The sequence below is a fragment of the Crotalus tigris genome, unplaced genomic scaffold, assembly GCF_016545835.1.
Source record: "Crotalus tigris isolate CLP2741 ecotype Arizona unplaced genomic scaffold, ASM1654583v1 scf7180000017939.2460400, whole genome shotgun sequence".
NCBI lineage: Eukaryota > Metazoa > Chordata > Lepidosauria > Squamata > Viperidae > Crotalus > Crotalus tigris.
In genome coordinates this window covers 1786466-1813064 of record NW_024096731.1, presented here as the reverse complement: position 1 = coordinate 1813064, position 26599 = coordinate 1786466, and the positions used below count along the sequence as shown (strand labels likewise).

At 40.1% G+C, this 26599-nt stretch overlaps 2 protein-coding genes across 4 annotated transcripts; one reads left to right on the top strand and one right to left on the bottom strand.

The window, feature by feature from the left end:
• The first annotated feature begins 1052 nt into the window (after positions 1–1052).
• ZBTB5 (zinc finger and BTB domain containing 5) lies at positions 1053–12376 on the top strand. 3 transcript variants are annotated; one of them, XM_039344820.1, is made up of 2 exons: positions 1053–1225; positions 9487–12376. In XM_039344820.1, exon 2 carries the CDS (start codon positions 9491–9493, stop codon positions 11516–11518), a length of 2028 nt encoding a protein of 675 aa, XP_039200754.1. In that variant the 5' UTR covers positions 1053–1225; positions 9487–9490; the 3' UTR covers positions 11519–12376. The 3 variants fall into 3 exon arrangements, with proteins under 3 accessions (XP_039200754.1, XP_039200753.1, XP_039200755.1); XM_039344819.1 differs by lacking the exon at positions 1053–1225 and adding an exon at positions 1506–1819; XM_039344821.1 differs by lacking the exon at positions 1053–1225 and adding an exon at positions 7852–7905.
• Positions 12377–14367: 1991 nt separating this feature from the next.
• Positions 14368–25647, bottom strand: GRHPR (glyoxylate and hydroxypyruvate reductase). The gene is made up of 9 exons (XM_039344818.1): positions 25493–25647; positions 23957–24087; positions 21507–21579; positions 20458–20574; positions 20073–20161; positions 18474–18578; positions 17481–17616; positions 15131–15261; positions 14368–14610 (listed from the first exon to the last, which is right to left on the bottom strand). Exons 1-9 carry the CDS (start codon positions 25579–25581, stop codon positions 14489–14491), a joined length of 993 nt encoding a protein of 330 aa, XP_039200752.1. The 5' UTR covers positions 25582–25647; the 3' UTR covers positions 14368–14488.
• Positions 25648–26599: the final 952 nt, after the last annotated feature.

The window sequence follows — 26599 nt, the reverse complement described above, 5'->3', positions numbered from 1 at the left end:
CTAATGTCTTGGATTCAAAGGCTTGCTTAAAACTGTATGGGCAGTGCTCAGAATTTGAGAAGTCAGTTACCTGAAAGAAGTTTTAATCTTCGCTTAAGGTCTCATTTTTTTACACGATCCAACAGTGCCTTGCATTTTTATCCCTTGCTTTTAATAATAAGCTGAAGAACAAATTATGCAACACAATTAATGTAATAGGTGTACTTTCCTCTAAGAGAGCTGAATGCAACGAAATTTCATTTTAACGTATGCTTATTAGTGTACATTTAAAGTGACAATAAAGTTATTCTATTCTACATAGAAATTGTTTTTTGATCATTTTTTTAATTCCCCCAAATCCTAGTGGACTCAACTGGATAGACATGAAAAATACTTTTTAGCACTGATGGGAAGAGAAAACTGTTTTCGGGAAAGGTTTATTATTTTCCATCCCATGGGATTTAGAATTTACGATAAATATTTCTTGCCTTAAGACACGCTTAAACGGTGTGCATGAATCCTATTGCAGTTTCCAGAAATGCGGGCTATTGGCAGTGCGATGACAAGGATCATAAAAAACAAGCACAAACGAAAGAGATAATTAAAAGATGATTGTAAGGATTCAAGTGAATTGCATGGTGTGGTGTTTTTTAAGTAAATTTATTGGGATGTCCAAAAAGATCCGATGCATGCTTACCTAGGATTAACAATTTTCTTTAATACTTTTGCTTTAATGCCTAATATGTATTGGGTTTTATAAAATACATATGCGAAAGCATTTGGGAGAATTTGTTATTCCTACTTTTTCTGCTTCCAGTATATTCCCAATTTAGGAAAACACACGGAATGGTGCACGTCTCTGAAATTTCTGGTTTAGTGCTAAGTCATTTATAGATTTTCCATCTGCAACTACCAAGAAGCTTTTGTATGCAGCCATCCCGGCTTCTGCATTGGCCAAGAACCGAACGCGCGCCGATCCTCCTCCTCCGCTTGTTGAAATTCCAGCATCTCCGGCGGATTTTGCGAACAGCGAGTGGGCGACCACTTGAGTGACGTCACTTCCGTCGGGAGTACCGCCACAGTTTGGGGGAAAGGCGGAACTGGCAGCGAGTCCGCCCCCCTAAGGAACGGAAGGAAGGACAAACGGACGCCACCAGAGTAGAGAACAACGAGTGCCCCTCCCTCCCGGAGATACGGAATTCGGGACGGGAGGGGACGATCGTCGCCTTATTTTTTTCCAGCGCAGGTGAGGCAGTAAGCACGACAGTAAAAGACGACCAAATATTGGGCCCGCGCTGAACTGTGATTGGGCAATGACATGCGAGTATATGTAGGGCGCGCGCGAGGAAGGGGCGTGGCAGACGGCAGCGGGCGCGCTGCGCTGCGATTGGCTGCGAGGGGCGCGTTAGGGGCAGTGGAAGGCAAGAGGATGCGTGTGGCGGTTGGAGGGGTGGGGGTGAGTGGGGAGGGAAGTGGGCTTCGCTGAGATCTCGAGAGCGCGCCTTTCTCCGCTTTGGGCTTGAGCGGAGGAGCGGGTCGTGATCCCCGCGCGGAGGCATTCTGAGAGAGCGCGTTCGCCGGGTGATTGGTGGAGAGGGGGTCGGTCGCCTCATTCTTCCCAGTGCGCGGCCCGGTCTCTCTACTTGTCGGGGGTTGGGGGGGGGAGACTTCAAGGGTGAGGTACGCATGCTCCTTGGTGGTCCGAGGGGGCGGCGTGAATCTCTTGCAGACGTTGACGAGGCTGTCAACGAAAAGAGAGCGCGAGGTTGTTGCCGCCGCCGCCGCCGCCACGCCCCCTTCTCCCCTTCCTGGGTTCCCGGCGAGGGCGGGGCATGGATTGGTGAGTGGCCTGAGGAGGGGCATCGCCGGGCCTGAAGGGGGGGGGCGTGTTCGCTTGCCGTCCACAGACCTTATTGGCCTGTTCCTTTGGGGAAGCCAGAGAGGGGCCTCCCCTAATGACTCTGGTACTCTGAAAAGGAGTCATTAACGTCCCCCCTCCCGAAGAAGCGGGTTTCCAAAGGGCGCCGTTTCGCTCGGCCAGTTGGAAACTTCTGCTGGGTGCTGAAGAACCCCACTTTCGGGGTGTGTGTCTGTGTGAACTTTTGTTCTTGACCCTTCCGAATATCTATTTTGGTTGCAAAGTTTAATTTGGTTTGGGCCTTTTCAGGGGTAGGAAAAAGTCCAGGTACTTGAAAACTGAACTTGAGTATCTTTGGTTTTTTTAATCTTGTCTATCTCCTTGAAACTCTAAAGCTATTCTTCCTATAGGAACCTATCCAATAGTAGAGATTAATTTCCATGGTATTCTGGATTCAAAGGTGGATATATTTGACAAGATTTTTTGGGGGGGGGTGTTGGGACTTCTAGAATAAATATATGGGTTAACATTGTTATTTTGAATGTTGTGGGCTAGGTTCCAGTACTGTATCACCATATTTTCTCAGTACCGGTTTGGCTGTTTGCCTTTTGCAGCTTCCTTGCCTTCAAATCTGCTCTGAATGACCCCCTAGGCCTCCAAGGCAAATTCAAAAAATTTGTAGGGAGCTGGGGGGGGGGGAGAGAGAGAAAAGTGATGTATGCCAGTGAACAGGTATCTTGCATGTTATCTTTTACTAGGAATATAAACAGCATGCATGGCATTCATTAGATGGTGTTTCTTGTTTATTGAGATTTGATTTGGTTCTGTGTAAAAATACCAACAAGTCAGTCTAGTTCAGGGTGATTATCAGTTACAGTTTTGGATATTCAAATTAATTTACTTGTTTAGATAACTGCTCACTCAGATCTTATACTTGTGAAAGATGGGGAATGAATGGGTATAAATGATGCTACTACCATTGCCATGCCCACAGTTTTTGTCTAATAAAACAAAATTCTAAAATATAGTTTAGAAGTCTCTTTTCAGTTGGGTAAGCTGCATGATGCTAAGCAGCTTGTTGTGATAACCCCAAATACACGAGATAACTGAAAGGGAAAGTTAAATGTGTTAGTTAATATTTGTGTCTTATTTTTTTGAAAAAATACACTGACCAACTGCTGTTAAGGTTGGTCATCTAAAAAAAACCTTTCAGAATTATTATGTGGTGCATTTTTTCTCTGCTATATTCATAGTATAATTAGAGAGTAATAACACTTGAAAGTAAAGTGACAGGGAAATAAACAGGTTTCTGTTAGATTAGCCTATTAGTTTGTATAATTGTATTAATTAGACCAATGTTGTCTATACCAATGGACAACAACTGTTTGGAGTTTCAGAAAGAAATCTTTCTTCTCCCTATCTTCATGTGCTTGTGATTATACCAGTGATCTTTCTACATGCTACAGTGTTTTACCATAATATTTTGGCTCTTAATTATCTTTTTTTAATTTAAAGGATTAGAAGTCCACAAGAACCATGCTTGAATTCTATTTTGTCCCTCAGAATAATCACGTGTAGTAAAAAGCAATAGTTTATATTAATTTTGAAAAAATATGCTTCAGTAGGATTGCTATATGCTAATAAATTGTATATTTCTTTTTTGTGGGATAAAAGTATGTTTTGGGAGGAAGATTTTACTATATTTAGGCAAATGCAATTAAATATTTTCCACTGTTAGTACATAATTTTCTGAGATCAAAATAGAGTAATAATTATATATATAGCGCATGATAAGCAATTATCCATGAAGAGATAGTTTTGTAAACCTTTGAAACTGTTGAATTGTTAATGAAATAAATTAAAATATACACTTGGAAGGATATTAAAAAGCATCCCTTTCTGAAAGTTAGAGGTGACTAAATAGGACCGTGAAACCATAATTACTTGCTCCTTATCCTGCTTTGTGTTAGAGCTGCAACATCAAAATCAGATTGAAAACAGTATTAACCTATTCAAGAAAGGTCTGAGCACCACAGTCATATAACCATCTTAAATTATTCTATCTCAAATAGACATTAAGACTGTATATATGAAAAAGGAATGGTCCTATATGTGTGGCAGGTTACTTATTAAAATATTTATAGCATTTAGATAACATATTAGATAAATATGCAGTAGAAGTCAAAGAAAATGCATCCAGCTTCCTAGTCCTGAATATTGAGTCTTTTTGCACAACCCCTCCCCCCCCAAAAAAATAAAGGATCATATCAGCACAAGAGCTTATGATTGTATTGATTTTGCATCTTTTGCCGTCACTGCCAATAGCACATGGGAAACAAGGAATGACATATTATAGCAAAGTATTTTGAAGTGGCTCTTGAAGATATTTGGCTGGCTATTATTGGAAATAGGGTTTTCATGTGTGTGAAAAAATTCTATAATTAATTAGATATGGATTTAGCATGTTTGTGATGGAAATCTATTTTATTTAAAATAATTTCATTAATGATATAATCCACTTAAAATCAACACCTTTTAAGAAGCCCATCCTGATAAGAGCAGGTTTCTCACCTAGGCTACCTTTATGCATCTTATTATAGACCAAACTACTGGTAAAAAAATCTTCTTTTCAACTAAGAAGTAGTTTCTATTTTTTTTCCAAATGCAGTGCAAAACCTTATACCAAGCTACTTAGAATGGCACTCCTGTTCAACTTTTTGATCTACCTGCTCTATCCCTTTGTATTTAACATTTTTGCAAGTATAGCCTACCATAGGCAAGAAACATTGCCATACTCACCAAAATTCCCTATTCAAGATAACAATTAAACAAATGAGTTTTGTTGTCCTTTACATTTGTTAAATTCCAGAAATTGGAGGAGCTTCTTGTATTAACCAGCTCAGACGTAGCTTATTAAGCATTTCATGCAGCTCTAGCTGAAGAAAGTCTCTATAAAGTAGAAGAATTAACCCTGTGATCCTCAGTGTCTTGAAATGGAGTCATTCCAATCTCTTGGCATTCACTTCTTTAAAAATATGGAGCAGCAAATTATTCATTTTAAGTTTTAAATATTTAAGTCAACCAAATATTATAAATAAAAATACCTTACATTTTATATATGCATATAAAGTAAGAGACTAAATATTGCTTTTCTGGGTTTTGTTAACGAGCCTTTGAGATGTAGAATTACTAATTTTATTTATTGCATTTTTGAAAGTCATGAACAAATCTGTTATCTGTCTTAGCTACTTAACTGTATTCACTGAGTATATTTAATAATTTGGATTTCTAGGGCTTATTACATCATGAGCCATCTATGGCCCTTTGTCTAATTTTATACAGGGGTATGTAGTCCAATAATAGAGAAAAGGAGGGAGAAGAGGAAAAACAAATGAAAAAGCTCAAACTAAGAGAGCAGTGGGAATAATCCTCTGCAAATAATCAGTTCAAAGCTGCTAAGACGGATAAAAGAGGGAGAAGCCAAAATGAATATAGCAGTGGAAATTGCAAATAAGTTTTGTACAGATTATAAGATACTTGGTGGGCCAGGAAGAACATTGAAATGAATAGGATATGTCCAGTTCTTTAATATACTAAAGGGAATATGTCTTTTTTTTAAAAAAAAAAAAAACAGATTTCTGTTCCTGGTTTCAATAGCATCCAACACACAACAGTTTGTGGCAACTGCAAAAGCCCTATGGACTTGCTCTGTTTTTGTTCCTTGACATACATTGACTTGAGGGAAGAACAAAATTATTTTAAGAATTTGACTTTAATGCTCATTAATCAAGAGATATGTCTGTGTATCATCACAACCACTGAATAAGATGCTGATTATATCTACCAGAACTTGATTGTGAAATATAAATAATTACAAATACAACTGCCTTAAAAAGAGCCAGAACTTTAGTCTAGCTTGCTGAGTTCGGTATTTGAAAAAGCAAGGGTTCTCCAAAGCTTCAAGCTAAAATTGTTTTAGTTTGATTGATGGCTTTAAATGGACATGTTTGAGACTAAATAAATTTATTTAGTTTATTTATTTATAAAAAGTGTGAGCTGCATAATTAAACCATTTTTTTTCATGCTTCATACTTGACCCTAGTTCCAAAATGTGACTATTGCACTTAGATTCAAACAGAAGACTATAGATCAAGTTCTAGCTCTGCCATTTTTCTTGCAGTAGGAGATTTCTAAGATAACAAATTGTATGCCATATTTCTAGATCAGCGAATTCTATGTGCCACTGGCAGATTGGTAGCTGGGAAAAATGGCAAAATTGTACTAAATTATTGTTTCTCTCTTTCCATAAAAGAATCTCATATTTGTCTTGGAAGTTTATTTTTTATTAATAAGCAATGAGAGTCTAGACTCTAGCCCAAGGACTAGATTGTATTTTCATTAACCCAGGGTTTTTATGGACTTGTGCTAGTAGGGATATTTTTCAAGAATGGTATTCTCCTTTGGCAAATTTTCCTATTTAAAATAGACTAATTTGCATAAAAGGTGTTTCAGCTTGCATTAAAAGAAGTTCTGATAACTTTTTTTAGGTAAAGATGTTTTCTAGTAAACCAAGCTTTAAAAACGGTTCTATTCATTTTTGTCCCAAATACAAAAGTATCTGAATTATTTGAGGGAAAAGGTTCACTAAATGTAATTTAACTGCTATATTATGTAGAAGTGTACTGCATTTATTTTCCCTTCCATTCAGTTTTGTCCAATTCTCAGTGTCTGCCTGAAGTTTCCTTGGCAAGGTTTTTCAGAAGTGGTTTGTCATTGCCTCTTTTCTAGGGCTGAGAGAAAATGACTGACCAAGGTCACCCAGTAGACTTTTTTATCTAAGGCAAGATTACAACTCACGGTCCCCCAGTTTCTGTGCTGGTTCCTTAACCAGTATACCAAATTGGCTCTCAAAACTGTTTGCTTCTATATAATACTTGAAAATTGAACAACACAATTTATTTTCCATTGTTTTAATTGGGAAAAACCCACAAACTTAATGTTGTATTTGCAATTTGTATCATTCATTGTTACTACTAATAAATTCATGACATGGAAAAACTAGGAACTGGAAGTATAAGTCATCCTTGACAGCAAATGGAACTGGAATTTTGGTTGAGGCACTCACATGACTGGATCTAATTTTATGACCATTTTTATGGTGGTCATTAAGCAAATCACACAGTTGTAAGTCTAAATCATGCAGTTGTTAAATGAATCTTGAGGTCATAAGTGTGAAGCCATTCTCCCCAGTGGCCAGAAAAACATTGCAAATGGTCACATGGCCGCAGGACACTGCAACCAGTTGTAAATCTGAGCCTGTTACTAAGCTCCCCAAAATGAAGTCATGTAACTGTGGGGAAAGGCAACATTTTATGATGGCTGGAGATGTTTTACAGGCCTTAACACACCCTTTCCATGCCCATCATTAAATGACTGGTTGTAGGTTGAAGATTATATTTCATCATACAGTACATACTTACCTTATAGCTTTATGATATATAGATTATCAGGCAGCACTTGAAGAATGCTTGGAATCCAGATTTTTGTTTCAGGGTTGTCTGAAACAATAACATTTTATTGGCTTGTCAAACTGTCAACAATCTTCCCTTTTATTTAAGATTCCTGCAATATTCTTTTTCTATTTAAGGATTTCGTCTGGGTTTTTTTTCCCAATACAAAAGGTCAATAACGCCGATTTACTCACATCTCTATAATATCTTATTTAACAATAGATTGTTGATTATTAGTATAGTGCATTGTTCATTTGTAATAAAAACTACAAAGGAAAAAACAAGGAATATGATATCTGAATAATATTTATCAGACAGTTCAAGAAATGTTACTTTTTTCTTGAGGACAAGTCAGAGAGATCGTTTGTTTCTTGTTGTATATATCAGGGGTCCCCAACCCCCGGTCCCTGAACCAGCACGGGTGTGCAGCATGCCAGCAACCAGCCTGCGCAAACAAGTGAAACCCCATCCGCGGAATGCAGGCAGCATGCAAAACCACGCCCCCTCCGGTCTGCAGAAAAACCTTTCTCCATGGAACCAGTTCCTGGTGCCTAAAAGGTTGGGGGCTGCTTGTGTATATAACTGTTTTGTGATTAATCACCTATACAATCCAGAGACCTTTCCAGTGTCCCATTTGTAATGTTTGTTAATCTTCAAAGTGTCAGAACACTATGTGTTGTTTTTATTGCAACAAACTATAATGGCTTCTTTTCTGGTTCCAAATAGAAATTTTTCTTTGTAGTGATATTTTATCTAACTAATTCTCTTTAAACCCCCAGTCTGTGGACTGGTACTGGGCCGTGGCATATAGCAACCGGTCCGCAGAAACAAGCAAAGCAGGCAGCACACAAAATCATGCCCCCTCCAGTCCGCGGAAAAACCTCTCTCCGTGGAACCGGTCTCTGGTTGCCAAAAGGATGGGGACCTCTGGTTTAGTGAAATCCTATTATGCATTTCATTTACATAGACCAAAAACTATTTTATTCTTATTCCTATGTTTACTTTAAGTTTCTAAAATGATCTTTCTGAACACCAATATTCTAAGTGCCCCACTCCTGGAACACATTCATGTCCATGGCCCCATCTAACTCTTTATTGCTTTGTTATATCATTGTAAAAAGGTAGCCCTTTTTATTGACTACAGTTGTGACCAGCAACTTGGTTGCTAAATGATGCAATCACTAAGTGGGAAATCAAGTGAGTGTAACTGTGTTTTCCTTTTCCTCACTCTCCTGCCTTTGGAATGCTCACCCAGCACTGGGATAATTATCAAGAAAGGAATTGTTTGTGTTTACATACATTGGAGAGGAAGGGATTACAAGAGAGTAAGCAAGCACAGCAGCCTGCTTGCTCTCTTACAATTCCTTCCTCTCCAATTTCTTAACTCTGGTGGAGGGGAGGGAAAAGAAAGGATTAGCACAGAAGAAATTACCTAAAGATTGCCTCTACTCTGTGAAGAGCAAAAAGAGGGCAAAAAAAAAAAAAAAAAGATCAGGAACAGAACAATGCATACTCACTGTAATGTCAATTATGTGATTGAAAGATGCTTGAAGATCATAAATGCATGTCTTGGTGGCAAAGTTATTTTTCCAATACCATCGTAACTTTAAATCCTTGCTGCACAAGTAAGTAGTAAGTAAGATATCGCAGTAAGCAAGGTCTACCTGTATTGTCAAAGAGACTTTCATAATTGACAGTGCAATATGTTAAATAAATGAGAAATTACTGTGCTGTAGGATACCAGTATCATCCAAAAATGATTCTAAGTTTCATATAGAACTTGAGATCTTAACACCAAAAATAATTGATGACTGTAATATAGAGCTTTCTTTGAATCCATTTACTAAAAAACAAGTTATGTTAAAAGAGGATAGATAACATTTGGGGATGCTTTTAGTGCTGATGAATAATCTTGCCAGTTTGCCTTCTGGTAAGTGAGTGCCTTTTATTTAGCGCACCATTGTAGCAAGTATTTTGTGAGAGTAATTCCAAAGTTATTCCCAGTCTGAAAAGTTTTGGAAATTGTAATATAATAGTATCCTTTTTGTTTTTAAATCTTAATTTCTTTAATTGGGGGGATAAAATACCAAGATGTTTATATTCTTACCTTTTTAAAGCACGTTTTATTTTCTTTTGTAGGATCATGGATTTTCCAGGGCACTTTGAGCAAATCTTCCAGCAGTTGAACTATCAGCGGCTTCATGGTCAACTTTGTGATTGTGTCATTGTGGTTGGAAATAGGCACTTCAAAGCCCATCGTTCTGTCTTGGCAGCATGCAGCACACACTTCCGAGCTCTCTTCACTGTAGCAGAAGGAGATCAGACTATGAATATGATCCAGTTAGACAGTGAAGTAGTGACGGCTGAAGCTTTTGCTGCTCTTATTGATATGATGTACACCTCTACACTCATGCTTGGAGAGAGCAATGTTATGGATGTGTTGCTAGCAGCTTCTCACCTCCATTTGAACTCTGTGGTAAAAGCATGCAAACACTATCTCACTACAAGGACATTACCAATGTCTCCACCAAGTGATAGAGTTCAAGAGCAGAATGCACGCATGCAACGGTCTTTCATGCTCCAGCAACTTGGGCTAAGTATAGTGAGCTCTGCATTAAATTCTACACAAAGCACAGAAGAACAGACAAATTCTATGAGCTCGTCAGTCAGAAGCAACATTGAACAACGAAATGCTTTTCCAATACGGCGTCTCCACAAACGTAAACAATCTTCTGAAGAAAGGGCTAGACAACGCATTAGGCCCTCCATGGATGATTCTATCATGTCAGATGTTACTCCTGAAAGTGCACAGACTGTGGTTCATTCACGAGATGAATTTTTTTCCCCAGACTCCTTGAAAATTGTGGACAATTCTAAGACTGATGGTGTGAGTGATAATCAGGAAGATAATACCGTTATGTTCGATCAATCCTTTGGTGCCCAGGAAGATGCTCAAGTGCCTAGCCAGTCTGACAACAGTGGGGGAACTATTTCTCAAATGTCTATGGCATCACAGGCAACTCAAGTTGAAACTAGTTTTGATCAAGATACCGCTTCCCAAAAAAACAATTTTCAGTGTGAGAATCCTGAGGTTGGACTCAGTGAAAAAGAACACATGAGAGTAGTGGTGAAATCTGAACCTTTGAGTTCTCCAGAGCCCCAGGATGAAGTGAGTGATGTCACTTCCCAAGCAGAGGGAAGTGAATCCGTTGAAGTGGAAGGTGGAGGAGTAAATGTTGAAAAAATAGAACTGAGCCCTGAAAGCAGCGATCGTAGTTTTTCTGACCCACAGTCTAGTACTGATAGAGTGGGGGACATTCATATTATGGAGGTAGGAAATAACCTAGAACACAAGTCCACTTTTAGTATTTCAAACTTTCTGAATAAAAGCCGAGCCAGTAGTTTTGGTGCTACCCAGAATCACGAGGACAACATTCCAAATACAACAAGTGACTGCAGAATGGATGGTGAAGCCTCTTATTTAATTAGCCCAGAATCTGGGCCTGCTAATAGTCATTCTTCAGCTTCTGTTTCTCATGTAGAGAATCCTTTTAATGAGAGCACAGACTCACATTTTGTCAGGCCTATGCAGGATGTCATGGGCCTTCCTTGCGTACAAACCTCCGGCTACCGCACAGCAGAGCAATTTGGGATGGACTTTCCAAGATCTGGCCTTGGATTGCATTCTTTATCAAGAGCAGTAATGAGCTCAAGGGGTGGCGCCAACAACTTTCCTGGGTATCGTCGCATAGCTCCCAAAATGCCTGTTGTGACTTCTGTTCGGAGCTCTCAGATACCAGACAATGCTCCAAATTCTCAGTTGCTAATGAATGGGGCTACTTCCTCTTTTGAAAACGGGCATTCTTCCCAGCCTGGCCCACCACAGTTGACCAGAGCCTCTGCTGACGTTCTTTCAAAATGTAAAAAGGCCTTATCTGAACACAATGTCCTGGTAGTGGAAGGCGCTCGCAAATATGCCTGCAAAATTTGCTGCAAGACTTTTCTGACCCTAACAGACTGCAAGAAGCACATTCGCGTGCATACTGGGGAGAAACCATATGCTTGTTTAAAGTGTGGCAAGAGGTTCAGTCAGTCGAGCCATCTGTATAAACATTCCAAAACTACTTGTCTTCGCTGGCAGAGCAGCAATTTACCCAGCACTTTGCTTTAACTCTTTTCCTCTGTCCCATGTTGCCAATAATTTTAGGAATGCATGGAGTACAAGAGGCAAACACTTACCGTGTGATTTTTGCCACACACATTAAAAAAAAGGCTTGATACTTTTTAATACTTGTACCATACCTACCTCACAGGGGTGTTGTGAGGCTTAAACAACTTTTAAAAAGCGCTTTGAAATTCTCCAGTTCTGTCACAAAATAAAAAGATTGCAATCCTTGGGAGAAAGCCCCATTGAATGTTCTGGGGTTTATTTCCAAGTAAGCATATTTAGGATGGGGCTGTACACATTACATAAGGATACAATCCTTGGAAATGTTAAAATTCTTTCAGATTGGATGGTCTGAAAGAATAAAACCTACTTGTATAGCTAATACATAATTAGTATTGTTATAAGATGAAGGGCAAACTTTTTAAAGGCGTTTTTTTTTAATGATGTGAAAGCATTTATCTGTATAATAGGTTGCTTAGAGTGTGTGAACAACCTAACAGAGCTCTGTCGTGAAAGATTACATATCTTGAAGATGAAACCATCTTTGCACCTCAAAGTGCTTTTAAAGTGTGTGATAGTTTTAACATAGTTTTAGGGGTCTGAATGTATTTTTGGTTTTTGCAGTAACATACACTGTAATGAAGGTGCTTACCTTGAATACAATGCAAGTAAGTTTTAGACAGTCTGATATATGTGTGTGTATATATATACACTTTTGAATACTGCAAAATCTAGGTGTTTCATAGTTTTCCTTTTGTAAAATCTTGTACTAGAAAGTGAAGTGTTTTATGTATTATCCTTGATAGTGTTTCTAATCAATTTGTATTCAATGTGTTAAAATTCAGCATAAGTCTTACCTTATTTGTCTATTGTTGTTATTTCAAATAATTTTCATTTTGGGAAGTTAAAAGTAAAGTTTCTTTGTGATTAGGGATTCCTTTAGAAATTCCTCCTTAATGCTTCTAAAATATTCCTTCTCTTTATTACTTTATATTTAAAGCTGAGTGGGTCTCTAAGAATATTGTCCTTGTATCTGTGATAATGGGATTTACTTTGCATTGGCAGCTGTTCAAGAAAGAAACCTTAGTGAACTAAGATTGACATTTATCATGGCAGTTAGATTGAGTGCCAGGGCCCCCCATTTAAGCAGAAGTGTTTCTGTGTGTATCAAGTTTATCCACATTTTAGAATATTCCAGAGTTCTGTAGCATGTTTTCATTTTTTTTAAAAATCTCACTTCTATAAATAACTCTTAAGTGGTAAAATACCTGTTACTTCTTCCTCGTATTTTTCCCACAGCAACCAGGCTGTGAAGTGGGCTGGGCCAAGGAAGAGTGGCTACCCTAAAAGACACCCAGCCTGCTTTCATGCCTAAGGTAGGACTAGAACTCAAGCTCCCTCAGTTTCTATCCACAAGACAAAGGTGGGTTTGGTTTTTTTTTTTTTTACATTTTTATTGTTCTATAATCAAATTGTAATACATCTCTTTTCACCATTAATTTCTACTACTAAATGGATTAGCTATAACTATACAGTCTCTGGGTTTTAGGCTAGCTCTGCAATCCATAATGTACCTCATACATTTTAATGTAGCTGAGACAAGGGACTGTATAAAGCAGGGGTCTTCAAACTTGGCCCTTTTATGACTTGTGGACTTCAACTCCCAGAATTCCTCAGCCAGGCATGCTGTTGCTTGGATCATCTCCATGTGAATTGGAAGTCATATGAAAATGATACCACTCTCCACCCACAGTGGGAGAAATCAAATCCATAGAGTACTCTCAGGGTTGAAAGGGGCTTCACACAATCCTCCTGTGTGGATGGCAATGAGGTGAGAGTCTTATCAACTGAAAAGGGCTTCTTGGATGGAGGGAGGCAGGGAGGAGAGTGAATATTCTGTTTTCTCTGCCTGTCAAGAGATTTCCTTACATCAGGGGTCTTCAAACTTGGCCCTTTTATGACTTGTGGACTTCAACTCCCAGAATTCCTCAGCCAGGCATGCCTGGCTGAGGAATTCTGGGAGTTGAAGTCCACAAGTCATAAAAGGGCCAAGTTTGAAGACCCCTGATATAAAGTTCTAGTACTTATAATCTACGCAGATCACATGAAAAAGAAATGGAAACACTAACAGCTTTTTTTGCAAAATTCTAAATTAGTTTTCTTTACACAATTTTACAGTGACATCTTGCAGCAATTTGCTAAACTGTCATACTTGTCAATATTAGGAACAAAAAAAGTGCAGAATAGATAGGGGAGATACATAAATTTACCACAATTATTAAATATTTTTCTATGTATTTATTGTATTGAAGAGTTGCTGATGGGAAGAATAAGACTGATGCCAGCCAACCTTTTATGCAGAATGTAGATGAGTGCTAAAGTTAAGGATATTTATTTATTTATGAGACTTATATACCGCTTTTAAGTGCTAGCACTCTCTAAGGGTGTACACCAGTAAGCAATGTATATATATTTACATTGCCCCCAACAATCTGGGTCCTCATTTTACCTACCCCGGAAGGATGGAAGGCTGAGTCAACCTTGAGTTGGTGAGATTTGAACCGCTTACCTGCTGAACACAGTCAGCTAAAGTGGCCTGCAGTACTGCACTCTAACTGCTGTGCCACCTCAGCTCAATATGTTGAGTTCATTAATATAATACGTCTCTGCTTAAATGCATATGTTGAAATAATAGACAAAAGGAATCTCATAATTCTTGTTTGCTTTCTTACCTGTGCTCTGTTAACTGGACCACTGTAGAGGCATATGCAAACCATAGTACATAGCTTTTTATGAGCGCTTGAAAGTTTTAGCATATTGCTTTTTAAAAGTTATGACACAGGAAACCATGATTTATTATGTGCTCTATTTTATTTGAAAGGCAACAAGCCCGATCAGAATTGACTGGGGGACAAAAAGTTAAATCCACCACATTTAAAAACCCCTTTATATTAGCTTGAATAGACTAGCTTCTCATAGTCTAAGTTCACTTGGCATATTTTCTCCTTTCAAGCCAGCCAAAAGATTGTTAGCGGCCAGCACTGACATTGTATTTCTTGTTGAGTAAGTGGCACTTCCAATATGAGGCAAGATTACTGTTTAAGGTGTGAAAGAGAAAAAGGTATCATTAGTACATGCTACGTGTAAAGTGTAAAAACATTTAACCCTTTGTTAAATTAGTTTGTAAAAACAATGCCTTTTAATTGCAACGTCAGCTTAGCCACAGTCTAAGTGTGCCAAACTGAGAGGAGTTACAGTGATTCATTGTGAGAAAAGCAGAGTGAATGAATCTCTGTTTCCATTCTTTTCCTCTAGAGCTCTGATACTTTGGGAAATACTCGGCTCATGCTGTAACTGTGAGGAAGCGTAGACAATGACAGAGTATAGGATTAGGGATGTAGAATTATTTAACAGATCTTTTATGTTAATCCAATAGGATTCTAGCCCTTAAAATTGCAAAAATCTGCTCAACTATGTCTGTATCTTCTCAAAACCAGAGGTCCCTATCTGCATACTGATCAAAGTGAATGATCCAGTATTGGTTGATGTCTGCCAGCCACCATTCCTATATCAAAAAACAGTACCGAAGTAGCAATGCAAATCAGATCATCTTACCACAATTTTTGAGAGAAAGAAGTTGGTTGTCTGTTGGTAGAGGTTCTGGGGTTGTAACATCTAAACCAGCTGCGGCAATTTGCCCATTCACCAAAGCTTCATAAAGATCATCCTGATTGACTACTGCCCCCCTGGATAAAACAAAATAAGAGAGATGGGATTTATGTATATTTCTTTTTTTATTCAATCATGTCCAATTCTTGGAGACCAAACAAGTTCCTGTGGTATTCTTAGCAAGAGTTTTCAGGAGTAGTTTGACGTTGCCACTTTCCTAGGGCTGTGAGAAAGTGACTAGCTCAGGGCTATCCAGCTGACTTTGTGCCCGAAGCGGGACTAGAACTGTCTTCTAGTTTTTAGTCTCATGCCTTAACCACTACACCAAACTAGCTATCATGTTTTTATGTCCCATGGAAATATTTTATAACAAAATTCCTTGTTTTATCCCTTTGCAGATTTTGGCAATTCAGAAATAACACTAAGGTATTTTTCCATTTTAGCAGTCTGCCTTAGATGTCTTCCAGATATAATGGACTTCAGTTTCCATAATTCCCAGTCAGCAATTGTTACCAGTTTGATTGATCATACAGTCAAAGCATACATTGATCTTAGAAGTGAGCAACATACAGCCCACAAAAAGTTTGTTACTTGTGGCTCTCATATCAGGTGTGACAAACAATCTTGCACTTTTTAAAAAACATAAGGCTCCCTACCATTCCTTAAATCTTATTGCCCCCTCCCCCCCATCATACTGCTTTTTCATGTTTGGAGATGCTTAAAGTACAAGAAGTATATCCCAACATATTGCAAGATTTGGTGCTCATGAAACACCCCTTTCAAAGCCTCCAAAACAGAAAATAACATTTCTAAAACTTTTGTCCTGCTAATTCCAGTGATTATATCTTTAGCCACTCACCCTGTGGCCCACTTGCAGATTAGAAGAGATTATTAATCCCTACCTTTACAAAATGTTTTGCTTGGCTGTATCCAAAACAATTCCAAATATATAGGAAAGCATGAGAGAGTACCAATGTTCAAATTGAGGACAGCAATAGTGCCAAAAACAATGCTAAGGATCAAACAGAAAATGTAATCTAAAGCGTAATCACTTCCTAGTTTTAACCTTAAATACACTGAGCAGAGGAAAGTAGATTGATTTCTCTCTGAAGTAGCTGAGGGCTGAACAGCATTTGATTATTTTCAACATGGTGCTTAAATATAATGGATGCATGAAGAAAAATTTAATTTGACTTATTTAAGTGAGACAGCACTCTAATAACACAGGAAGAAGTAAAACTACGTGGAAATATATTACAGCAGTGGTAGTAACCTCCACAAAGATGGAACTCTAATCCAGGAAACAGGTACATTTCCCTCCCCTCTTATACACAGTGCCATGTCCCTGAAAACAAGCAGCAGCAACAGCAGCTAATGCAAGGATGGAAAAATGTTTGAAACATTGGTTGAAATATAATCAATTTTCTTCAGCAATGGAAATTTAACTATGAAGTTGTTTAAGCGGTTGGAGAGAGTTTGAGGTGCAATGCATGCAAGATACTGCTAAACCAGGGGTTCTCAACCTTGGCAACTTTAAGACTTGTGGACTTCAACTCCCAGAATTCCTCAGCCAGCTTTGCTGGTTGAGGAATTCTGGGAGTTGAAGTCCACAAGTCTTAAAGTTGCCAAGGTTGAGAACCCCTGTGCTAAACAAATATATAGATACCAGGGGATATTGGTAGTGATCTCTTTGGGCAGTTTCTGCATTCTCCTTTATTTGTGATGATTATATTTGTTGCATACAATTATAAAATCATACATTTTTTAGATAATGTACCTGATGTGGTTTTATCACCAACATATAGTTTCCTACCTTGATAGGAAACCTATTCCTTTAAGAATAATCTTAAGATAACTATAAACAATATAACACCTGATGCAGAATATCTCATGTAGCAATCACGGGCCTGGGTTTGCTTTTTTAGGAATAACATGATTTAAAATATTGGCATTATAGTGATGGATAGTCAAAGAGACACAGTATTTATTCAACTAGCTGTAGAATATCCTGTTGGGATGTTTATACACCAGATAGTATTCTTTCGTTTGCCCATTTAATGAGTCACCCACCAGAAGCATTTGTTTTCAACCCATTGAGAAAAGCTGATCTATTTCCATGTAGCTCAGCTTTCCTCAACTAGTTGAAAGTAGATTATTGACTAGAGGGCAATTTTCTCCTGCAGGTGCAAAATTAAGAAACAATGGGAGCTGTGTGCTATGAAATATACAGGTGAATCTGGGTGAATTCAGTGGTATAGAATAGGAGAGAATAAATAATGGGACAGTATTTTTTCACCTGCTTGTGTTGATGAATACTGATGTTTTCTTCATCTTACGAAAGAAGTCCCGATTGCACATCCCTTGAGTTTCAGGCACCAAAGAACAAGTTACAATGACAAAGTCCGACTCCTCTGCTAGCTTGTCAAGGGGTACTTGTAAAAAAGAACCATAGATTGATATAAATTATTAAGAGACTAGCTTTCTTTTGCTGGCTTTCAGTCACCCGTTTTTCCAAAATGTCAGTTAGCAAGGAAACTTTCCAATGAGTCATGTGTGTGGGTGTGGGGTAATGTCATATTTAAACCTAAACAATTTCCTTTTATTGCTTTTTTTTTACACCTCAATGGTAAAATCAAGATCAACAATTGTAAGCAGAAAGTTTTTTTGTATTAGTTTTTAGCCAGTGATGTGAAGAAATAATGGCAGCCCTATCTTTTACATTTGCCAACAATCACAGGAATGAAAAAGGGAAAAAATAATGATCCTGATATTTAAAAAGAATCCAATTAACGCTTACTTTTGAATGATTTAACAGGTCACAGTTGCTGTGAGTCAAAAATCTAAGCGTCATCCAATTTATGCTGCATTTTGATAATTTATCAATTCCCTAATCTGCCATCATCCAATATACTTTTTCAACAATGATCCTGGTTTCTTCTGCCAACCTAGGCCACGTTCAACATTCTTTAGAGAAGTCTGACAAAGATCAAAGTAAATGAATTCTTACTTTCCTCCTATTTATATATCAAATTATTTAAGGATGGAATCTATATTCCTCTTTAAGGAAAGGCCTGTACTACTACTACTTTTACAATTCCCCCATAAATACAAAAATTAAAACTTTGTTAAATCTCTCCACAAGTATAATCAAGTATCCCAAGAATTACTTCATGTATATCTTGCTTAATCTCATGTTCATTAAAGTTGTTTTCTATTTAAATTGTTTAGAACAATCAGTGGACGAAAAACAAATATAAAGAAATTCATATAAATAAAACACAACTCTCACCAAACTCTGCTTTTAATTCCACAGCAGCTTCAGGTTTGGGGTGATGACCTGAATACAAAAACCTTTTGACTCCAAAAGGTTTCAGACGATGTGCTACAGCCTGCCCTAGAAGCAGAAGGAAAATACAAAACCTCTTCATTCTTGACATGGTAGTTGTAAGAAACATATAGTCATTTCTGAGAAATTCATATATACCTAAGTTTTTTTCTTCCTCAATTTGGTATCCCTTAGATGTTAGATTTCAGTTCCCAGGATGCCTTCCAAATAGGCAAAGGACTGCACTATTAGCCAAACAATTAAGGAAAACAATTCCAGAGTTCGAGACATGGACCACAGCTATGTTTGATAAATGCAACCCCTACACTGCCCCAGCTTGATCAAGTAGAAAGAAAAGAAAGCCAAAAGTATACTTTACTAAAGCCAAAGTGGTTACAGAAGAGGCAACGTTGGATTTGAGATTTTCATGTGCAAAAGATACTGTTAACTTTCCCTTGATTTACAACAGTGGTTCTCAACCTTTTTATACGGCGACCCTGGACATAAGCAGGCAGCGCGCATGTGCGGCGGCGCCCCCTGCGCGGCACGCATGTGCGGCGGCGCCCCCATGCACCGCCCCCTGCGCGGCATGCATGCGCGGCAGCGCCCCCTGCGCCGGCTGACAAAAAAATGGCGGATCGCGTTGTTTGGTGACCCCCGTGAAATGGTCAATCGACCCCAAATGGGGTCGCGACCCACAGATTGAGAACCGCTGATTTACAAGGAGCCCAGGCCAGCCAACCAGTGGCCTATTGAGTGGAAAAGTACTTTTCTGTGGATGTCCTGCTAGATCAGGGGTCCCTAACCCCCAATCCGTGGACCGTTACCGGGCCACGGTGGCATGCCAGCAACTGATCTACACAAACAAGCAAAGCCCCATCTGTGGGATGCAGGTAGCACACAAAACCACGCACTCTCCGGTCTATGGAAAAACCTTTCTCCATCGTACCGGTCCCTGGTGCCCCAAAAATTGGGGACCTCTGTGCTAGATGATATAGCAAACCACAGCTAGTCATGTTCAACATTTGTCTTGTGTTGGTCAGTGCTTTTGTGATCGCTAGCTAGCCAGTATTATAGACTTTATTGCTAATCTCAATTCATTATAATGAGCTCTACTTTGACAAAGTACTGTCGGTTGTATCAAATTCACTTATTTGAAAGTGTATTCTCTTATTCTCATCCGGAGCAATATTTGAAAGTCTGAGATCTGAGTAACAGCAATGATGAAATCAAAAAACAAAGGCAAATAGGTACCTTTTGGGGCAATAGCTATTTGTTTAAAGAGTAATCCACAGGAGAAAGTCCACTTTGCACTAGAGTTGCTGATAACCTGAATCAAGTCAGTTTTTAAGTTCAAGTCTCCAGTTTTGAAAAGATGGCACAACTATACCTCTCCATTGTGTTGTGCCTGCTACTGTAGATACTCAGTTAACAATAACTGGCAGTGATTTGAGGTTTGAGTTGAGCTGCCATTTGCTTCTCCCAACCTACTTAATGAAAATCTTTTTTATATAAAATAAATTTACACATAAAGGTAGATATTTTTTTTAAAAAAAGGATTACCTATTCTTCCCAGCCCTATAATCCCAACTGTGCTGCCCGAAAGTCCATAACCACACATCCAAAGAGGCTTCCATGTTGTCCAGCCTCCGCTGCAACAAAAATCGAAATGCAAAAGAGGCATTAATGAATTACTTGCAAGATGCCAGTGCTACGGTTACAGAGTTCTCCCAATGCAGTCCAGCAACAGACCTACAACTGTTGCAAACTCAACCTTTGTCCTAAAGGCAGTTGCTCTACCAACAGCCTCCCCCTCTGAAATTTGCTAACATACAGCAGCCATTATCATCCCAGAATGGTAGGCATTTGATTACCACCACCTCCAAATATTCAAGCCAGTACAATATGCTCCCCACCTTTTACCCCAAACAAAATTGTAGACACTCACTTCTTCACTTCCACCACTGATTCAGGCAGCCTGCGAGATGTTGCTAAGAGTAAAGCAACTGTCAACTCGGCAGTGGCATCTGTCAGGATATCAGGCGTGTACCCCACACGGATTCCACTAGAATTTAAAAAGGAACTTGTTCTTCTCATTTTCATCACCATTTCTTTGAGGCAGGCACTTTTAAGCCGGGTAGTTATGCGCCTTATTCATTAATCATATAGTGCAGCCCCCCCCCCTCCACCTTTTGGGCACCAAGGACAGATTCCGTGGAGAAAGGTTTTTCCACGGACCAGAGGGGGCATGGTTTCGTGTTCTGCCTGCATCCAGCCAATGGGGCTTCACTTGTTTGCACAGCCCGGTTTCCGACATGCCGTGGCTCAGTGTCAGTCCATGGACTGGGAGTTGGGGACCCCTGATATAGTGCATATGTCAAGGCAGCAAGACTCTTCCCTCATAAAAGAATGGAAGTAATCCCTTGAATAAATCCTTTGTATATAAAATAATCCACAAAGAACCAACAACATGTTTTATTTTATAAAGTTTATATAAATCTGAAAAGAGGTATGTGAGTGAACTGGCCGTGGATGGGTCTATGTAGCATAAAGAAAATAATAAATGGAAGAAAGTGTTCTGCTTCCCCTTTGACATAATTGGCTTCTAAAAATGAATTTATACAACAATATATTCTGAAATAATCATACTTTAAAACCCAAATGGGAAATAGTCTAAATTCACTGAGGCAAGTAACTGCAGTTCTTAAAAAGGACACAAATCTTTGAACCTTAAAACCCAAGCCGCTTGAACCAAGCCCCATCCAAGGATCTTATTATACAATTAGTGATCTTTACAAAAGAGCAGCTTTTCCTTTAAAGAGGTTGGGCCTAAATTATATACACTTCGGTTGGTGCTTTTCCAAGAAAAAGAACTCCAGTTTTGGTGGAGAAAAGAAATTGGGCAGACTGTATCACTTAAACCTCCCACTATAATTCTCTCCTAATCTCCCCTGCTCTGATGTAGAATGGCTGAATTTTAAATTATACAAGTCTTACCGTTTTTTAATTTCATCCATAGCTAGATGGTCATATCCCACTGACAATGTACTAATTACTTTGAGGCTTGGCCCTGGAAAAAATGAAGCTGGTGAGAATTGAACTGCTGGCAGTCGGCAGAATTAGCCTGCAATACTGCATTCTAACCGCTACGCCACCACGGCTCTTGAATTTATATTAGCCTTACCACCCAATCAACTGCCATAATATCGCCAAAAGTTAACAAGCAGCAATAATGTTTTACAAGATGTCTACCTTATTCATTAATAAAACACAGAAAAATTGGGTAAGGTTTAATATGAACATTAAAAAAAATCAAAAGAACCAATGAATGGAAGCCCACTTTTATCTAAATAGGTTTACAAACTTCATTTGCATTATCAGTCAACAAAACCTTAGCTCAGCCATTAAAGTCCACTAAGCCTAATCAATCTATGGAATGGCAACTACCAACTATTTACTGCACAAGGACCATTATTATCTCAAACGAATATTTTTTAAAAGATTGTTTTCCCTTTAGTGTTCATCCAAAGCAAACCACAAACCTTCAGTAATGTTCTGGAATATGTAAAGGTAAAGGTTTCCCCTGTCCAGTCGTGTCCAACTCTGGGGGGTGGTGCTTATCTGTTTCTTAGTCAAGGGAGCCATCATTGTCTGAGGATATTTGCGTGGTCATGTGACCGGCATGACTATACGCCAAGGCACACAGACCGGCAAAATGGCACCTATTTATCTACTTGCATTTGCATCCTTTTGAACTGTTGGGCAGGAGCTGGAGCAAGAATGGGAGTTCACTCCGTTGTGTAGTGCTTGGGTCTCAAACCAGGGCTTGTTAGATTTCCAGCTGGTAAGCTCAGCGTCTTTAACCACAGAGCCATTGTGCCCCTTTCTGGAATATATAACTATCTAAATTGAGTTAAACATTTATTTTGAGTGAGCAGTCCAAATGTTAACAATGCAGAAAACTGTATGGTTCTATTTTCAGACTGAAAAACTGTCACAGCAGTGTGTTTTAAGATACCAAATGTTTAGCAAGTCTTTCTTTTTCTTTTCAGCTCACTAATCAACTGCCACATTTTGAGGTCAATGCGTGCTGGTAAAACTCAACACACAAAGATTGTGCACTTGCACAACCGATAGCTGTGTAAGAGGAATCTTTTGCACAGTGCTGGAAGAAGATCCAAAATCCCTTTGCCCAAAACCCATTCAACACCTGGAAGCGGGGGGGGGGGGGGAGAGAAGAGAAAGAAATTAACAGAGCCTTCCATGCATACTTACAGGGTCAATAATAGTAAACTGCGCAGTTCTAATAAGCGAGTCAAATCCATACAAGCTGAGCTCCATGTGTACAATCCTAATTCAGACATAAAGGCTAATACATACATCTACAGCTCCAGAATAGGTTGTTATGAGGTGCTCTAAGGGCTACTCGTATATTCAAATGAAGTCAGAATGATTTTTATATGCAAACAAACCATCATGTACAGCAGTGGTTCTCAACCTGTGGGTCGGGACCCCATTTGGGGTCGAACGACCATTTCACGGGGGTCGCCAAAGAAGGCTGTCCGCCATTTTCCCCCCTTTTCTTTGGCCACACCCCTGGCAACCGGTGATGTATAAGTGGTTGGGGGTCACCACAACATGGGGAACTATATTATGGGGTCACGGCATTAGAAAGGTTGAGAACCACTGATGTACAGGAAGGGGTTAATTCATTATACGTTCGGCATTGAATATAATCATGGCTTAAAATTTTTTGACATGGTTTATTATATTTAAAGACCAAGGTCAAAATTTCTTCAGCAGACAGCATAGAAACACAGAGATATGAATGCAACATAAAATCAGGGGGTTTAACAGCACATCTGGCTCAAGGGATGTTTTTCAGATCCAGACTGTCTGGCTAGATATCCTGAGGGGTTGGAGGCAAGCTATCACAGAAAGAAGGAGCTAGGAAGGAAAATAAAGCTGAGTTGGATCCAATCCCAAGCATCTGAGGCTTTCCCTGCCGTGTAAATAACAGTTTGGTGATACTGAGCGAGCTAATGTCTATATAGGTAGCCCTCAACATCACCACGATCGGGATCGGAAAATTCATGGTTAAGTGTTGATATAATTAAGTGACACATCACATGATTGTGACTTAGGAGCTTCCTTACCGGCGTCCCCATTGACTTTGCTTGTTGGAAGCTGGCTGGGAAGGTCACAAGTGGCAATCATGTGACTCTGGGATGCTGCAAATACTGTAAATGCAAGCCCTGGTCAAGTGCCACCGTGAGGATGCTGCCATGGTGTAAGTGCAAGGACCAGTTGTAAGTCACTTTTATCAATGCCATCGTAACTTGGGATGGGCGCTAAATGAATGTTCATAAGTTAAAGACTACCTGTAGTATCCCCATACACACAACCTTTTTGAGCATATTGCAGGTCACCACCTTCTCCATGCCTACCTGCTGCATCTAAGACTTCCTTGTCTATGCGGTCAGACAGGAGACACAGGAGCCCATCTTTGCCAGCTACCCCTGCTAACAATTCTGCCTGTGGGATTGGTTCCTCTGAATCCCACTGTTGGATGCTGCAACTAAAAGGGAAGGAAGAAGCAGACCAAAGTTAGACCAGGCAGCGATCCAATGTTCTGAAGGTTGCAAACTTTTATTGCTTAATAAAACCAGGACAATTAATTGCAAAAATAAATGTAAACGTTTTGGGACTTTAGGGCAAAGTTACTTAACTTCGGGGTTATTCTGTTATTCGTGTTTTCCTATCTCAGAGAATGAAAAGCCAGCTATTCCTTCTCACGACGAGTTAACAAATTTGATAAAACAAAGCTCACCCTGTTGAACATTTCACGAAAAGTAAGTTATTGCTAACATGTACACGGACTTGTATTTTAGACACTGAGTCCCAATCACAGAGTAATTCTCAATAGTTTCCACTCCCAGGGATCAACTACAGAAGATCCTGAGAGCTATGACCTTCTTCGGTTTGGACTGGACAACAACTGTGAAGGACGATAATAATTTTGGCAGAAGTGGGAATTTTTAATAAGACCTAGTTACTGTACATATGGCTTTAATGTTGCTCTATCAATCTTGGCCAAAGCGAGTTTGGTGAAGGCAAGAGCAACTGTCGATCTCCCTTGTTGCTCTAAATCAGGGGTGCCCAACCTTGGCAATTTTAAGACTTGTGGACTTGAACTCCCAGAATTCCCAAGCCAGCCAAGGTTGGAACCCTGCTCTAAATTAACACTTGAGACTGACTGCTGCGGAAACGAGACGTCCAATCCCTGTCTTCACAGCAGAATAATCCGCAAACGGGGGCAAAGAATGAAGGAGAAAGGAGAAGAAACGTCTGAGAAACTAGCAGTAAAAAATTCAGCTTGGGGAGAACGTTCTTCACAGCCGGATCTGCCCGTTGGCTAACACGTAACAGTTTGAACTCGTGGTTATACCTGCTCGTCCCCCTCCCGCCTCCGGGAAGAAGGAAGCCGTAGCAAAGCGGGAAACTCGGACTGCAGCAACCCGCGCCCTCCCCGTGCTTGTAGCCCCGCTAGAGGGCAACGGGCCCATTGCAGCCGCGGCCCCTTTACGCGGCCCTGCTCCGCACCAGTTACAATGAATCCTCGGCTCTGACGGGAAGCAAGGTTTTGACCATGTCCCCTCCACCCCACTCCACAAGCATGTTAAGGAAAGTTTGGACATGCATCCCGGCTGCAAAATTCCGCATGGTCTCCAGATGTCAGCAATGGGTTGAGAAGCGTCAGTTTTGGCTGTCCAGATGTTTGCAGCCCCTGGAAAACCGGGACCTCCCGCCTCCCTACACCCCCCCCCTCCAACCGGGGAGGGCGCCCGCAATGGCCGCTCCTGCGCAAGTCTTTCCAAAGATCAAATCCTTGAGGAAATATAAGACCCGCACACAACCCCTTCGGGAAAAATCAACAGAGCCCCTTCCTCTCTTTGCATTAAGAAGCAAGGCGAGCCACTCACACGCCGGCCTGAGCCAAGACCGCCTGCCCCGCTGGGGGGATCCTGCGAGTCACAAACACCTTCATCAGCTGCTGCACCGCCGAACTCATCGGCGCGTCTCGCCTGGAGTGAAGCTCGCACCGTCCGCCCTCCCCGCCTCTTCACCCTTGGCCCTGCCCGCCGGCGGGAGCAATTGGCCCGGCAGCGCCCCCTGGTGCTCGTCGCCCGCCAGGTCAAAAAATGCTTCCTCTTGCAGGCGCTTTGAGGGGAGGGAAAAGAGGCCCCGCGTGCGATACCCATCGGCGCAATACCGGGCCAAACGTTGAGCTGAAAGGAGCCCATGAGCCTTATTTTCGGATGAAGAAGAAGAAAGCAATTGAACTGCAGATCAGATTGGGCGCAATGGAGCCTTGGTCTGTGGGTGTAGGATAATTCGGAAGGTGAAACGGGAATGATTGTGCAGATGTGTGTGTAGAGGCGGGGACGGGGTAAGGACTGTGAGCTCAGAATCCTGATATGCGCGTGTGTTTTGCGTTACCCTCTAATTCAGGGGTCTTCAAACTTGGCCCTTTTATGACTTGTGGACTTCAACTCCCAGAATTCCTCTGCCAGCGTGCCTGGCTGAGGAATTCTGGGAGTTGAAGTCCAGAAGTCATAAAAGGGCCAAGTTTGAAGACCCCTGCTCTAATTAGTAAGCAGCAAGAGATCTGATCAATCTGATAGGTGGGGTAAGAAAGGTGAGCACCTCAAAGCTGGCACCAATGAGAAAATGCTACTTGGATACTTGTACCAGTAACTGAGGGGCAGTCACAGAGTTGAGGGGGTTGACTTATTCTCCAAAACATCTGAGGGTAGGACAAGGGTGGAAGTTCATTAAAGAGAGACCTACCTGGAACTAAGGGAAAATGTTCCGATAGTGAGAGAAATTAACCAATGGAACAGTTTGCCTCCTGGAGTTATGGGTGCTCTACTGCTGGAGAGGTTTTCAAGGAAAAAAAAAGATTGGACATCCATACATAAGTCAGGGGTGGTATAAGGACTCCTGCTTTGGCAGGGGGATTGGGTTAGAAGACCTCCAAGTTTCTTTCTTGCCCTATGATTTTATGTTCTATGTTTTATGTATGTTTG

Bases quoted from the DNA above. Each gene is read 5' to 3' on its own strand.
- GRHPR (XM_039344818.1), bottom strand. From the start codon at position 25,581: ATGAGTTCGGCGGTGCAGCAGCTGATGAAGGTGTTTGTGACTCGCAGG. The intron at 20,162-20,457 runs GTGAGTGTCTAC...TTTTTGTTGCAG, and splicing joins TCAGTGGTGGAAGTGAAGAA to CGGAGGCTGGACAACATGGA. The intron at 17,617-18,473 runs GTGAGAGTTGTG...CTTTTTTACAAG, and splicing joins GGAATTAAAAGCAGAGTTTG to TACCCCTTGACAAGCTAGCA.